The sequence below is a fragment of the Physeter macrocephalus genome, chromosome 7 (assembly GCF_002837175.3).
Source record: "Physeter macrocephalus isolate SW-GA chromosome 7, ASM283717v5, whole genome shotgun sequence".
In the NCBI taxonomy this organism is placed as follows: domain Eukaryota; kingdom Metazoa; phylum Chordata; class Mammalia; order Artiodactyla; family Physeteridae; genus Physeter; species Physeter macrocephalus.
The window spans coordinates 3,472,297-3,487,082 of record NC_041220.1 but is presented as its reverse complement, the minus strand read 5'-3'; the positions used below and the strand labels follow the sequence as shown (position 1 = coordinate 3,487,082).

The following is a 14,786-nucleotide window of genomic DNA, read 5'->3' as shown; positions in this document are numbered from 1 at the left end:
GAACCCGTTTCCCTTGCATGGGCAGGCAGACTCTCAACCCCTGCGCCACCAGGCAAGCCCATACTGTTCCTTTTTTAAAAAAAAAAATTTATTTATTTATTTATTTTTGGCTGCATTGGGTCTTTGTTGCTGCACGCAGGCTTTCTCTAGTTGCGGTGAGTGAGGGCTACTCTTCGTTGCGGTGCATGGGCTTCACATTGCGGTGGCTTCTCTTGTTGGGAGCTCAGGCTCTAGGCACACGGGCTCAGTAGTTGTGGCTCACGGGCTCTGGAGCACAGGCTCAGTAGTTGTGGCGCACGGGCTTAGTTGCTCCGCGGCACGTGTTATCTTCCCAGACCAGTGCTCGAACCTGTGTCCCCCTGCATTGGCAGGCAGATTCTTAACCACTGCGCCACCAGGGAAGTCCCACTCACTGTTCCTTAATTGTACACAGACACTTTCGATTCACTGCTTCAGCTCATTCCTCTTCACTTGCAAAAAGCCCCGTTTTCTTTTCTCTTTACACCTCGCTCGTCTCCCACCCCTGCTTGTGGCACAGCTCAATTCTTATTTCCTTCTTCATCTACTTGAGTCACAAGTGACATTCCTGCCGGGGGCTCCTATGTATTTTTTTGGCCCTACTGCTCACCCAGCATTTAAATATATGTTACTTCCAACCAGAGGCAAAATTTTCAAACCATATTTTTAAATCACTTTCATAGAAATCTGGATAAAACCCACAAGAAAACATTCAAAATATATTGTTTCATTATTAATCTTCTCTTTTCAAAAGGCAATAGGTAGAACATATCATTTCAAAATGGACAAAATTAAACTTAGATTTAAAAAGGACAAGAGTAATGTTAATAACTTTCTGTAATTTTTTAATTAATTTTACATTAACTTTTAATGTATTTCTTTTAATCCACATACTTTTCATATCAATACAGACTTACTTCTTACCAGCTACTAATTTAAAAAGTACTCAGTTTATTTTGACATTTTATTCCACTAATATTGAAGACACTTTTGTTAGCCGAGAACTACCACCTCTATTCTCCTCTTCTATTCAAAGACAGACCTTAAGTAGTTTCTTGCTCTGAGAAAAAACTGAGAGGCATTTAGGTTACCCGTAGCTCTTTTTCTAGATCAAAATGAACTTTTCATTTAATATCACTACTATCAACTTCTGTGATGTTTGCTTCTTCAAAGACATTCTTTAAATCTTACTTGTATCAGTTTGTTAATTTTTTTCAGGGGTGGCAAAACGAAAACAGGATAATGAAGGGGAAAGACGTCTGGAAATACGCCCAACTAAAAGGAACACAGAGGATTTCAGGGGTAAAAGACATGCTATCCAGTGGAATGGGAAGAGGAAAGGAATGTTGTCACAGGTGTTTATTATCAATATTTTCGTTAGCTAAGCTATTTGAAAGTTCACTTCTTTTTCTTTTGACACTTTAACATTGACTTTTTGTGTCTTAAAATTTTGCATCCACTTCAAGAAAAGCACAATGGTATGACTACAGTAAACTTCATTAAAATCACACTGGATTCTTTCTTTCCCATATTGGAATGGAATTCTAACAGTAACTAAAGAAGGTTTTAAGTAAGTAACTTTTCCCTCAATTTTATACATATATATTATATATACTACATTATATATAATACATATCATGTTACATATTAATGTATATTATATGGCAAACTTTAAAACTATAAAGTAGACAAAGCAGTTCATGATAGAAGCTTCATAATAGTTACAACGTGTCTCTTAAATAAGTTGTCCTTAAATATACCTTCTACATATATTTGGGGGTTGGGAGAAATCTAGAACAAATATCAGTGCCAGATTTTATGCTATGGTATAATGTAAACAACATTTCTGGGACTTCCCTAGTGGCCCAGGGGTTGGGAGTCTGCCAGCCAATGCAGGGGACAAGGGTTTGAGCCCTGGTCCGGGAGGATCCCACGTGCTGCGGAGCAGCTGAGCCCGTGTGCCACAACTACTGAGCCCACGAGCCACAACTACTGACCTGCGTGCCACAACTGCTGAAGCCTACGCGCCTAGAGCCCGTGCTCTGCAACGAGAGAGGCCGCTGCAATGAGAAGCCCATGCACCACGATGAAGACCCAACACAGCCAAAAATAAATAAATTAAATAAATTTTAAAAAAAACCACATTTCTACAATAAGAGGCTATGTATCAAAATGTTACCAATGGTTTATCTGGGTAGTAAAATTGTGATTCTTTTTCTGTCCTTGTCTTCATCTGTTTTCTAGTTTTCCTTTAATAAATACATGTATAGCTATGTATTTTTTAAATTATAAATAATGAACAAAACTAATAACGGACAAACCACAGACCAAACTGACACCTAAATAGCCATAACACAAAACAAGCACTGAAATTTAGCTTAGCTATTCAAAGGGTAACTCTTGTAAATAAAATAGTTTTATATTTAGGTAAATGGTATCCCTAAAGTAGTATGATTTTGACATTTGATTGTTTCCACAAGTGGAATGAATTTCAATAAGAAAGGAGGCCTTATACGTTAATATGAAAGTATTATATTCATATTTTTAAATTGCCATTTGAAATAAGAAAACATACTTTTAAGAAAACAAGTAAGTCTAAGATTAATTAGCCATAAAGAAAAAGTTAATTTCATCCTTCACATTCTCAATTACTGGAAACCTGACATGTATGCTCATCACTCAACTTCTGCCAGCCTCGCTCCATCCCCACCAACCCAGACGCTGCAGGCCCAGTGACTACACAATCCTTCCAGATCCTTACTGACCACCCGAAGCAATCTTTTTCACCAATATTAAAGGTACTATGAACTTCTCGGTTTCAGAAAACTCAGAAAAACTACATGCCACGACACTCCCACCTAACTCCAAATTTTTCTTAATTACTGAGAAAAGTAAAAAAGAGAGAGCGCTTTCACTATTAAAACTTGGAGTAAAAATGTCAGGTTGAACCCATTCTTTTTTTTCTAGCAGAATAGAGACAATCAAAGGTTACAGTTCTACGCCTCTTTTACAGCCACGCTTCACTGTCTTTTATTATGAAAGGTGTGGAGCTGTGCACTAGAGCTTAAAATTAGTGAAATGTTCACCGACTGGAGATAACCCACGGTAAGGGGCCCCCATCATAATCTGTATTTTTAAGATCTTTAAATTAGAGCTGTAAGAAAATAAAATGGTTATCAGAGGAGATTACACATATTTTCAGAAATCTCTGAAAATTACCCTCTACCAATACATTACAGAATTCTAGCTTCTTCTACATACCTAAATTAGAGATGAGATTCTGGATTAATCGTGTTTACACAAACACACACACATGCATGAAATACATGCATACGTAAGGGGGGTATGTTTTATTTTATAATCAAACCGAGTCAATATTATAAACCAGTAATGTACCTTCTTCGGAGTTCACTAAAGAAGACTATGTACCTTACTAACTCAAAAGTATTTTTCAGATTGTCACTTTATTGATCAAAAACTGTAAAGTGAGTCCATGCCTATGATGTCTCTGAGAACAGCCTTTATAATGAGCAGGTAGTGTAAGTGATAAAGAGGATCTGGTATCCTGATATGAAGTGAGGAGACAGGAGGCACGTGGGGAATATCTGTCTGTATAATGACTTTACAGAAGAAACACTGATTGGGGGTTGACCGATACATTATGCGGATATGGCATTAGCACAGACTGTACAAGTAAATACGATCATTATGTATCATATACACACATGCCATGAGAGAGAGAGAGACAGAAACACAGCATAACTAACATAAAAGGCCCATGCTGAGGTCTGGTCAACAAGAAGAAATGGCAGAGGTTAACAAGTGACCAGTTCTGCGTGGCCAGGGTGTTTCTAGACCAGCAGGAAAGGGAGGGGCAGGGACCAAGGGCCCGAGAGGCCAGCGTGTGTGCTACACTCTACGTGACGCTTTAGTGCCAGTGCTCTCTTGCATCATTTCTTTGCGTGCTTTAGCGTGTAAATGTGCGTTTATGGTCTCTTGTATGTTTCTGAACAAGCTTCTTATCTATGTTCCCCAAAATAGACACTTTTATTTAACTTGTTCTGTGTAACACCTAAGATAGTACTAATAGCCCTGGCATTTTAATACCGTACATGGAAACAATCACAAGCATGTGTCAGTCAGACCTCCGAAAATAAAGACCATTTCTTAATGATGAAGAGAAATAAGGACGTCAGAGAAAGCAAAGATCTTAGGACAAGGAAATAACAGAGACCTTGAGGACATTTACTAACTTTCATGTAAATCACACACACACACACACACACACCTGCACCCCGCTCTCCCTCATGAGTATATCTCTATGTATAGAACGGCACTCATTTTCTTTTGTTTAAAAAAAATTTTTAAAGCTCATAACTAAATCATAATCCAAATAAAATATATGGATAAAGATAAAATGGTCATTTGATCTAAGTAGGAAAAGTTTTCAAAAGTTTAGAGAAGATTGCTACAGACCTGACAGTAGTTAAGTTGCCTTTTTTTTTCACTAGATACATAAAGTAAGCACTAAAAGGTACTTCATTAAGGATTTAAATTAAATAAGAATAATTTTTACATGATTATTAAGCACAGGAAAAAAGAAGGAAACTCAACCATCACTCTTTTTTTTTTTTTTTTTTTGTGGTACGCGGGCCTCCCTCTGCTGTGGCCTCTCCCGTTGCGGAGCACAGGCTCCGGACGCGCAGGCTCAGCGGCCACGGCTCACGGGCCCAGCCGCTCCGCGGCACGTGGGATCCTCCCAGACCGGGGCGCGAACCCGGTTCCCCTGCATCGGCAGGCGGACGCGCAACCACTGCGCCACCAGGGAAGCCCACAACCATCACTCTTGAAAGGATTCTTAAACAGATTACCTGAATAAAATATTTAAGAGTATGGTCAGGCCTAAAATCAAGGAAATGGACTAAAGAAATTTCAGTTTATATTTCAGGGATAATTATATCTACATGACCAAATTTACAGAGTATTTATTTTGGTTTAAATTTAACATCAGTATTTCAAACATATAAAGTATGATATTTTAAATGAGAAACAAAACTGTAACTTTAGTCTTACTATGATTAAATAGTTAAAGAAGAAATACTTGATATTCTTAAAAGATGCATTTTGAGTATTCTTTTTTTAATTGATCATTCTCTTTTCCAACTAATCTTAATTGATTTTATTTTTATGTAGTCTATATTTAAACCGATCATTACCAAACAATGTTTAAAAGCAAGGATGGAAAGTATGCTTCTTCTTTTGACTAAAAGTAAGGATTCTTCTTTAATATGTCCTACAATGAGATAGAGCTTTTTTCAATCTTATACATACAAGTTGTGTATGCAATGCATTGGCAAGTTCTTAAAATATATTTCTTTACTTCTAACAGGGTAAAAAGATCTATTATTTGTTGCCAGGGTTTCTTGGCCCAAATCCAAGGCAAGATGACCTTGTCCTTGAATAAAACAATAGGATGTTGCTTCCCCTCAGGCCTCTGTTAGCTAGCACAGTGGAAAACCGCCCCAAGAGATAGTTTATTTCATCTGGGGAAATATATCTGTCATAATAGACAAAATAAAGATCAGATAAAGAAGAGGTAGAGTCTTAACCCCAAAGAGGTGTAACTTAACACCTTTGATTAAGCTTGGTGCTATTTTCTACCCTGCTAAGGAAAATGCATCAATCAAATTATATTAAAAAGACACTCTACCCAATGTTTACAGACAAGGTCAGACTGTCATGGTAGGATGAAAGCAATTTTTTCAAAATTGAGTTTCCTTGAATCTTTTCTAGTTAAAGACAGGAGGGGGGTGGGAGGGAGAAGGAGGTTACTCTCCTTTGCTGGATCTTCATATTATAGCCATTTATTTGTCAAGTGTCCTAACACCTTCCTCTCTGTCACCTGTATTGACCTACTCTCGTTGACATAATCCATTCTAATAGTGATGATCTCATTGTTTTTCTCATAACCTTCTAATTCCTTATATCCTTGGACCCTCACTTGCTATTCTTCCATCCTAGAAAAGCCTTCTCTATTCTGTACTCTTAACAGTTGATAAATAGTTCTGAATTCCAACCATATTCTTCACACCTGGTATGAGGAAGGGGGAGAATTCACTCCAGATACCATGTCTCCTCTAACCGCAGAGACCAAAGCAATCACAACAATTAATAAAATGAAGAATTACATATTAAGTGGCACTAGATCATTATTCAGAGGAAGCAGAGATAAATATGAACAGAAACAAGGAGCAAGTGAAAGTCAAGCACAGAGCACTGCAGGCTGAGAAATCGGAAAAGAAAAGGAACCCTTAGCATCTGTAATCAGAGCACCTTGTCCTAACCGAAAAAAGCACAGCTGGGAAAAAAATATGCTCCTAAGCGAGAGAATGTAGATTACAGAGGTCCTCGGTGACCAAGAGGAAGTCAGACTCATGAAACGATGACTTGTGCCTACAGACGAGCCCCGGCCAGTGTGGACTTCAGAGAGGTGGTCGTGAGCATTAGTTGGGCTCCACGGCAGATGCAGACTCCGCTGGAGCAGAAATGGGGAGGTGGGACAGCCAGGCTCAGGGCTGCCCACGGAGCGCAGGCGGCCAGGTCAGGCTGTCTGAAGTTACAAAGGGGGCGGAGGAAGTTGAGGCATCAAGTTGATGCTTAAGGAGTGAGGCAGCAATTAAAAATGAGAAGGTACGCGCCAGGGTCAAACACAGAAGCGCAGGAGGAAGAAGGAACTGGGCTAAATGGCATCTATTCCTCATCATCCCAACTCAGGCCTCAAGAGCACATCAAAAAGGACAGAAGCGGGGCTTCCCTGGTGGCGCAGTGGTTGAGAGTCCGCCTGCCGATGCAGGGGATGCGGGTTCGTGCCCCGGTCCCGGAGGATTCCCACATGCCGCGGAGCGGCTGGGCCGCTGAGCCTGCGCGTCCGGAGCCTGTGCTCCGCAGCGGGAGGGGCCACGACGGTGAGAGGCCCGCGTACCGCCAAAAAAAAAAAAAAAAGGACAGAAGCTTATTGACTGCATCTATCAAATAGTTTTATAAAACTATATCTTTTAAGTTTGTAAAATAATTTTGATCATGATATTGTTGCCCTTTTATATGAACTTGGAATGTCACACATACCAGGAAAAACAAGAGTAGCCAGAGAAAAGCAAGCATTTTTTTCAAGTCGTGTATTCCAATAATGAACATCAGCTCTGATAAGTATACAATCCAAACACCTGATTTAGACTAAATCTGGCCACAGAAGGAGAAGCAGTACAGGGTGGTGGTTAAAGCAGGGCTGTGAAGCCAGACACACCTGGGCTCCAGTGATGGTTCCAACCACTTACAGTCCTGGGAAAAAGGTATTTTTTTAATCTCACTAAGCCTCATTTTCATCATTTCTAAAAAGGTGATAATAAATCTTTCTTTAAAGGGTTGTTGTGATAATTCAGGTAATATGTAGTATAGTGCCTGTCATACAGTAAGTGCTCAATAAATGATAGCTATTGCTGTTTACTCCCTGCATTTAAGTAGGCATTTTCTTACATAAGCCACCTTTTAAAAATCATCATTTCATCGTGACTGAAGTCTCATTTATTGTTAAGTACAGCGCACTACATATATCAATAATTTCTATAAAATGTGCAAAGGAAAACTAGATGATCAGTTTGATAATACCAAGTTGATTTATTTTAAGTGATTCACGTAAAAAATTTACAAAGTTTCTAAGTCATCGTATATCGCGCAACCTTCAAAAGCATGCTGAAGGCACCCTCCTCCGGCCAGCTCATCTGAGGTGGGCAAAAAGGCGGGGGGCGGGTAGAACACGGAACAGCTGGTACACGGAGCAATGGCCCTTTCCTGTCACCCCCAGGTTTCCCCCAACTTCCTAAGCCTGTGCGACTTTTCTTGTGTAACATCTATGAAGAGTCTGTGCCACCAGTGTTCCAGAGCAGTCTTTTTGAAGTGTAGTTTTAGCATACATTTTTCAAATGTTAATAATCTCCTTTTATTGTCAAAAGCCCCCAAATCACAAGGCTCCCCTGGAGATGGACTGAGCGCCAGGCGGCAGTGAGAACACAGCCCAGTGCTGGGGGCCGTCTTGGCGACGCACAGGTGTTCACACCTGGCCAGGTGGAACCGGGACAGGGGCGAGAGATGACAAAACGTATACAAGGCACTAGTGTAAAGGGCACATGGGGCTTCACTAACCCAAATTCATTCAGATGAGAAAGTCAGCAGTGTTTACTGTGCACCTATTAAGCGCCAGCAGCTGAGAGAATGCACGGCGCTCGACAGGGAAAGAATAAAAGCCCGTAAGATCTCTGAAAGATTCTCACAAAGTAGAAAAACTGAGTTTACCCCTGCTCAACCACAGCTTCAAAAAAAGCCCCCGATTCAATGTTGTTCCTTTTAGTATCTCACTCACTTCCGTAGTCAAAGAAGCAAAGCCACTTAAAAAGCCACAAACTTCTCCAAGAGGCGAAAATGGAAGTTATTTGTGACGTTACCAAACTTCACGCATTTAAAATGAGCTCTGACATTATCCTCATAAAGCCTCGTAGGTCAAAAGAGGGGTGTCCCACTCATGCCTGCTCAACAGCTATTTACTGAGTCACCTATTATGTGAGAGCCGGGACACTGTTCTCCTGTTCACCTCCTGCATAAAATTAAAGTCTTAAAGGTCTGCTCATTAACCAGCAATGTCTACATAACCAAAGGCCTCATCAACAAGGACCGTGGAGCAAGATCCTGAGGGCACCACCTGACAGCCCTGCCCCAGAGGATGATCTGGGCGGCGAACTCCAGGACTTCAATTTGTAACAGAAATATGGTGGGAGATACCACCGACACGCTTTCTAGGTATCACTTGACTCAAAGCTATTTTATGGCTAGGGTTACTTCTGTCAAAGCATTACCCTGGAATTCACTACAACGTAAAGCACTTGCTAGGAAATAAATACGCTTTACGGAATAGGCGTCTACACACTGTTTGGTATTACCTGCCCCAACTGCTCCTTTTCATAAATCTAGTCCTTCTTTTTCCTCCCCTGCCAGTAAACTATTTTCTTTGTTCATTAAAATTATATTATTATTAATTTCAGTAACCCCCTCCCCCCACCGTGAGAAAGGACATGTGAAAAAGGTAAACAAAGAGGCTGTGATTTGAACTTTGCTTCTAAGGCTCCTCAAGTGCAGTTTAAGTAACACACCTTACTGGTCCCTGAAAAGATCCCGAGAGCAGAGGAGCTTCACGTCAGAGGCCCTGTTACTACAGTCTAAGCAGAGTAGAACTTCTCTGTAACAACCTTTCTTATTAGTGGAATTAAGTATAAGGCTGGTCTTTCTTTCGATCTGATCCGAAGAGACTGAATTAGCGACGTACCGCAAGGATCTCATTACGAGGGGGCTGGGCTCCAGGCCCTGCATCGTAACACGCCTGCAACACAGCCGCTGCCCGGGAACAGCCCACCACTCTCTGGGCACGCAGGGCGAGGCCTCATGGGTAGCTTCCTCTAAGAAAACCTCTCGGATTTAGTTAACAATTTTGTTCGTGATGGTGAACAAAACCAAATTAGATCCATAAACCTAGGCGTCTAAATATTCTAACTCATGGCCTTCTGTCTATAAATTTTCAAAGCCTCTGCGATTTATCTCCATTTTCAAAGTTTAACATCTCTATCTGTTTAGTACACATAAAAGATAATTCCTATACCCTAACAGAGTACTTGCTAGATGCCAGAATATAAAAATAGGCATTTAAAAAATACTTAGACTAATTACTATATAAGCTGCCTAAATATATGCATTTTCATTTGGGACATTTAAATATATACATATATGACACACACATATGAATGAGTGTGATGGCAGAAAACTTCCAACATGGTGGTATAAAGGCAGCAAAGTGAGAACCCACATTCCTGGAACAGGAGGCTCGGACTTGGTATTAACCACAGAAAAGTGTTTCTCACAAACAGCAGTAGCTGCCTATGGGATTTCAGCGTGACAAATGCAGAGCTGACTCATGGGATCAATTATAAAGAAGCAATACTTGTGGCATTTAAAAAAAAAAATTCTGTGTTCTCATCACCTGTTAATTCATGTTAAGAAGTCAGATGCGTCCCACTGACAGTTTTATTACCAAATCAATAACCGAAGCTCTCCTCCCTCCTTCAAGCCTACATGTGAATTCCGTACTACAGACGCCTGTTCCCAATAACCTTTTCATGATCTCTCGTTAAATTCAACGATACAAATATTTTTAAGAAACTATTCAAGTGCCAAGTTAAAGCTGAATTGCCAAGTTTTAATTTCTGCTTATAAAAATCAGCCGTCCAGTGTTTCACAATGTTTGTGATCTTGCTTTAAATGGACTGCTGGTCTTGCTGAAAAAAATGGTTAAATCACAACAAAACTGGAAGAACAAGCCAGCTGTAACTTACCCTCCCTCCTCCAAGCAGACCCTCAGACCCTCTCCCCTGAAGAGACACAGCGATCACCCCGTCTTAAAGCCGTTCTCTATGACGCGAGGTGGAAGCACAGCAGCGTTTGAGGTACTTACTGAATGTTTCTCCTGCTGGCCCATAACTCCATGGTTGGCTGGGACTGCTAGTGGCTTCATAATGAAGAAACGTATGCTGGACTGAATTTACACATCATGTACCAGGCTCTCGTGGATGCCAAGTCACCCGTGACAGCATTGAATTTTAAAAGAAAAAATGAAAAAGAAAGGAAGAAAAAAAGAGGAGGAGGAGAGCCAGCTGCAGCTTCAAGTCTCACTACCGGTGAGCTGAAAACCCTCAGACTCGCGGACCAGAAAAGGGATCCGCACGACCCTGCCGGGCTCCATTTTTATAACACTGAAACTCTAGCCATCTCCGGCTACGACGAGGCTGAGGAAACCTTATCCAGCTCTCAGTCCTCCCAGAGAACAAGATCATTTCTGAGACTGAAGAACGAGAGGCAAAAGAAAAGGGGGAAAAAAAAAAAGCTAAAATGGCTGACTGCACACCGACTCCCCTCCAAAAGGCTTCCTACAGAATGATCTTAGTCAGGGTGGTGGAGGAACCAGTCTTCAGCACTCAGCCAAGCATTGTTAATACTCTTGTCTCATTTGCAATCACACATACGGACCCCTTCGACCAAGGAAGAAAGGAGAAAGAGAAAGGAAGAAAGAACCAGGGCAGAGCGTGTGAATCGGGACCTCCTCCCTGGCTGCCAATGATGGTGACGGAGCGGTGACCAGTGATCTCTGCCCCACTCCACTAACCAAGTTTGCACAATTAATCTCAGCGGCATGACACTGATGGACATTTGATCTAATGATGTCTGTCCCTTACACTCAACACAAGCATGACTGCCAGCAAGAGAGTCACTAACAGAAACACGGCACATGCACACACACAATCTTGAGAAGCATGAGTCTGAATGCAATACACCAATATAATTACATTATTGTGCTTACTTTGGAGGACCATGGCTGCAGGCAGTTGGCATAGCAACGCACAAGGAAAGCCATTTCCTGGGTAGAGAGAAAGCTTCCTTTTCTAAATAAAAAATTCCTCTTAGGAAACAGGCGGCATTGCTGCTTCCTGCAGAAAGCAAGACACTGGAGTCTGTCTCTTAACCTGCAAGGCTCACACTCAATGCAGTTCTAGTGATGTAAGTGGATTTCTCTCTCGCCCTCCCTCTCCCTATATACACTGAAATATTCAGCTCAAACGGTACACACATTCCTTAAGGCTCGCCCCCCTCCTCTACTTAACCATTTCGCTCATTAAGGTAGCAATGGACAATTCAGATAAAGTAACGAGCTCTTGCCTGTGTTTTATCAGCGGCTGTAGCTTAAGCAAGTCTCAGAGGGATGGGATCCATTGATTGCTGACTCCAGATAATATCTCTGAAGACAGGGTGGGAAAGCAGAGCAAGGACTCACTCGAACAGCTTTGAACTAAAATATGATTTTTCACCAAGGGGAAGCAACAAGAATGGCTGTGACCTCTTCCCCACCCTCGAATATCACCGGGCTATAGGAAACAAGTACCCACCAAAAATTCACAAAACGCAAGCTTTGTATACATTTAGAAGATGTGATTTTTCACACACACCCATACACACACTCGGGTACACACACACAGCGCCTTGCAAACAATATCAAAATAAACCCACTCAGGCTTTTTTTAAGAAACCAAATCAAACTTCTTTGGGAGGCAGAAAGCTGAAATGTAATAAGGTTGTGTAACCCGACCACAGACACTGAATCCCACCCGGGTTAGTAGGTCATTTGGAAAGACAGCATTACCGTTGACATTTTAGCTTGGAAGCCCTGGTCCGTTCCTCAGGGTCGCATCTATCTATAAATGGTATCCACAATCGAAACAGATATGGAAAACCTAGCCACTTGAGTAACTGACTTTGGAGCTGCCCGTGCGTGCTGCTGCCTAAGCTGGCGCCCACACCACTCGTCCTCTTTCCTCTCCCCTCACATCTGAAGGCAGCCAGGCCCTCCACTTCTCTATCTGGCATCCTTCTCCCCCCAGCATGCCCCTTCCATAGACTTCTTATATCATCCACCCAACCTCTCGCCCACAACTAGAGGTTCTCCACTTGGAAATATGTGCAGGTCTCTCCCGTCTCAGAAACAAAACCAAAACCAGAAACCTTGCCGAGATCCTACATTCTCCTGTGGCTACTGTCTGACCTCTTCCCCACTTCACACCCAAACCTCTGAGGAATCACCTACTCTGGTTCCATCGCTCCCTCACCACACCACCCTCTCAAATGAAGGACCACCACGGGGCCGTTATAATGCCTGAGACGTCGACCAGTCACCCTTTACACCCTTCTCCACATCCGCTCCGTCTCAGTATCCCACTGATTACGTCTCTACCTTCTCTACAACTCAGATTTCTCTCCATCTCCGCTGCTACCATCCCACTCCAATCATTATTTTTTGCCGCGAAAACTGCAAAAGTCTCCTTACTGAACTGTCTGGATTCAGTTCTAACCTCGTCCACTCAACCCATGTAACAGACTGCCTCTGAGATCTTTGAAAAACTAAAATCTGGTCACTTCACCTGAATCCATCGAGCCCCCTTTTCAAACCCAGACACACGCATGGGTTTCCACCGCTCTCAGCGCGCAGACTAAAACTCTTGTGGTATCTGCGAGACCTGCATGTCTTCAAGACTCACCCCACGCTCAGACCCTCAGGTCACCTCAGCTGCTCTTGCTTCCTTGAAGGGGCAAGAGGACCTTCTCAAGTGTTATTTCCTCTGCCTTGAACTCGCCCTCACCCTCCCTTTCCTGATCGACTCCTACTCCACCCCTCAAAACACACTGGTGAAATGCCCTCAAAACCACCATCATGTTGTGTATCACTCTCCTGTCATGCCGTGAGTTCATGCTTAATCACGAAATTATGTGCAGTTAGTGTTTGCTTTTCCCCTGCTACACACCCCTCTCCTTCATGGCTGGCACCATGCTCGCCTGCGTGCCACCGGACCTGCAGTGCATAGCACGCTACACGTTGTATACAATCAACACTTTTTGAATAAATGAAACCCCCAGGGACTGGGAATGGACGTTAGCAAGACCATATTTGATCTTGTAAACCAGTCCCTAACCAAAAAAATCTGATATTTTTCTATAACAGACAAATGAATTATTTAAAAGTAAACAGTGCTGTTCTTTGACAAAGGGAAAAGGCAATATAATGGAGCAAAGAGAGTCTCTTCAACAAACGGTGCTGGAACAAATGGACAGCCACACGCAAAAATCACCATCATCATCTAGAAACAGGCCTTACGCCACCCACAAAAGTTAACTCAAAATGTATCACAGACCTAAACGTGAAACGCAAAACTATAGAATGCCTACAAGATAATAAGAGGAAACGTAGACGGCCTTGAGTATGGTGATGCCTTTTTAGATACAACACCAAACATGATGCATGAAAGAAATAATGGATAAGCTGGATTCACTAAAATTAAAAACTTCTGCTCTGTAAAAGACGATATTAAGGGAACTAGAAGACAAGCCACAGACTGGTAAAAAATATTTGCAAAAGACATCTGATAAAGGACTCTCATCCAACATATACAAAGAACTCTTAAAACTCAACAGTAAGACAAAACTTGAGTTAAAAATGGGCCAAAGACCTTAATAGAAACCTCACTAAAGAAGATACGCACCTGGCAAATAAGGACGTGAAAAGGTGCTCCACACCATACGTCATCCGGGCAGTGCAAATCAAAGCAATAATGAGGTGCCACTGTCCACCTACTGGGATGGTCAAACCCTCAGACACTGACAACAGCAAAGGCTGGCGAGGATGCGGAGCAACAGGAACGCTCACTCATTGGTGGCGGGGATGCAAAATGGTGCAGCCACTTTGGAAGGCAGTGCGGTGGTTTCTTACAAAGCTAAACATACTTCTTTCTACCTGATGATCCAGCAATCCCACTCCTTGATATATACCCAAAGCAACTGAAAACTTATGACCACACAAAAACCTGCACGTGAATATTTATAGCTATTTTATTCATAACTGCCAAAACTTAGAAACCACACCAAGAGGTCCTTTAGTAGGTGAATGTATAAATAAACTGTGGTATGTCGAGACAGTGAAATATTATTCAGCACTAAAAAAGCAACCAGCTATCAAGCCATGAAAAGACAGAGAAACCTTAAGTGCATATTACGAAGTGAATGAAACCAATCTCCAAAGGCAACATACTGTATGATTCCAACTACATGACATTCTGGAAAAGACAAAA

General features: G+C 41.9%; 1 protein-coding gene across 12 annotated transcripts in view; it reads right to left on the bottom strand.

Annotated features, from left to right (window-relative positions):
• Positions 1-14,786, bottom strand: part of RAPGEF2 (Rap guanine nucleotide exchange factor 2) — a 339,240-nt gene that overhangs the window by 155,076 nt on the left and 169,378 nt on the right. The window contains exon 1 of one of the 12 annotated variants that reach the window (XM_028491562.2): positions 10,571-11,197. The exons of the other annotated variants lie outside the window; for them this stretch is intronic. Within the exon in view, the coding sequence (XP_028347363.1) occupies positions 10,571-10,630 (60 nt within the window). The 5' untranslated portion in view covers positions 10,631-11,197. Of the gene's footprint in view, positions 1-10,570; positions 11,198-14,786 lie in introns of those variants that run through there. 12 annotated transcript variants of the gene reach the window in all.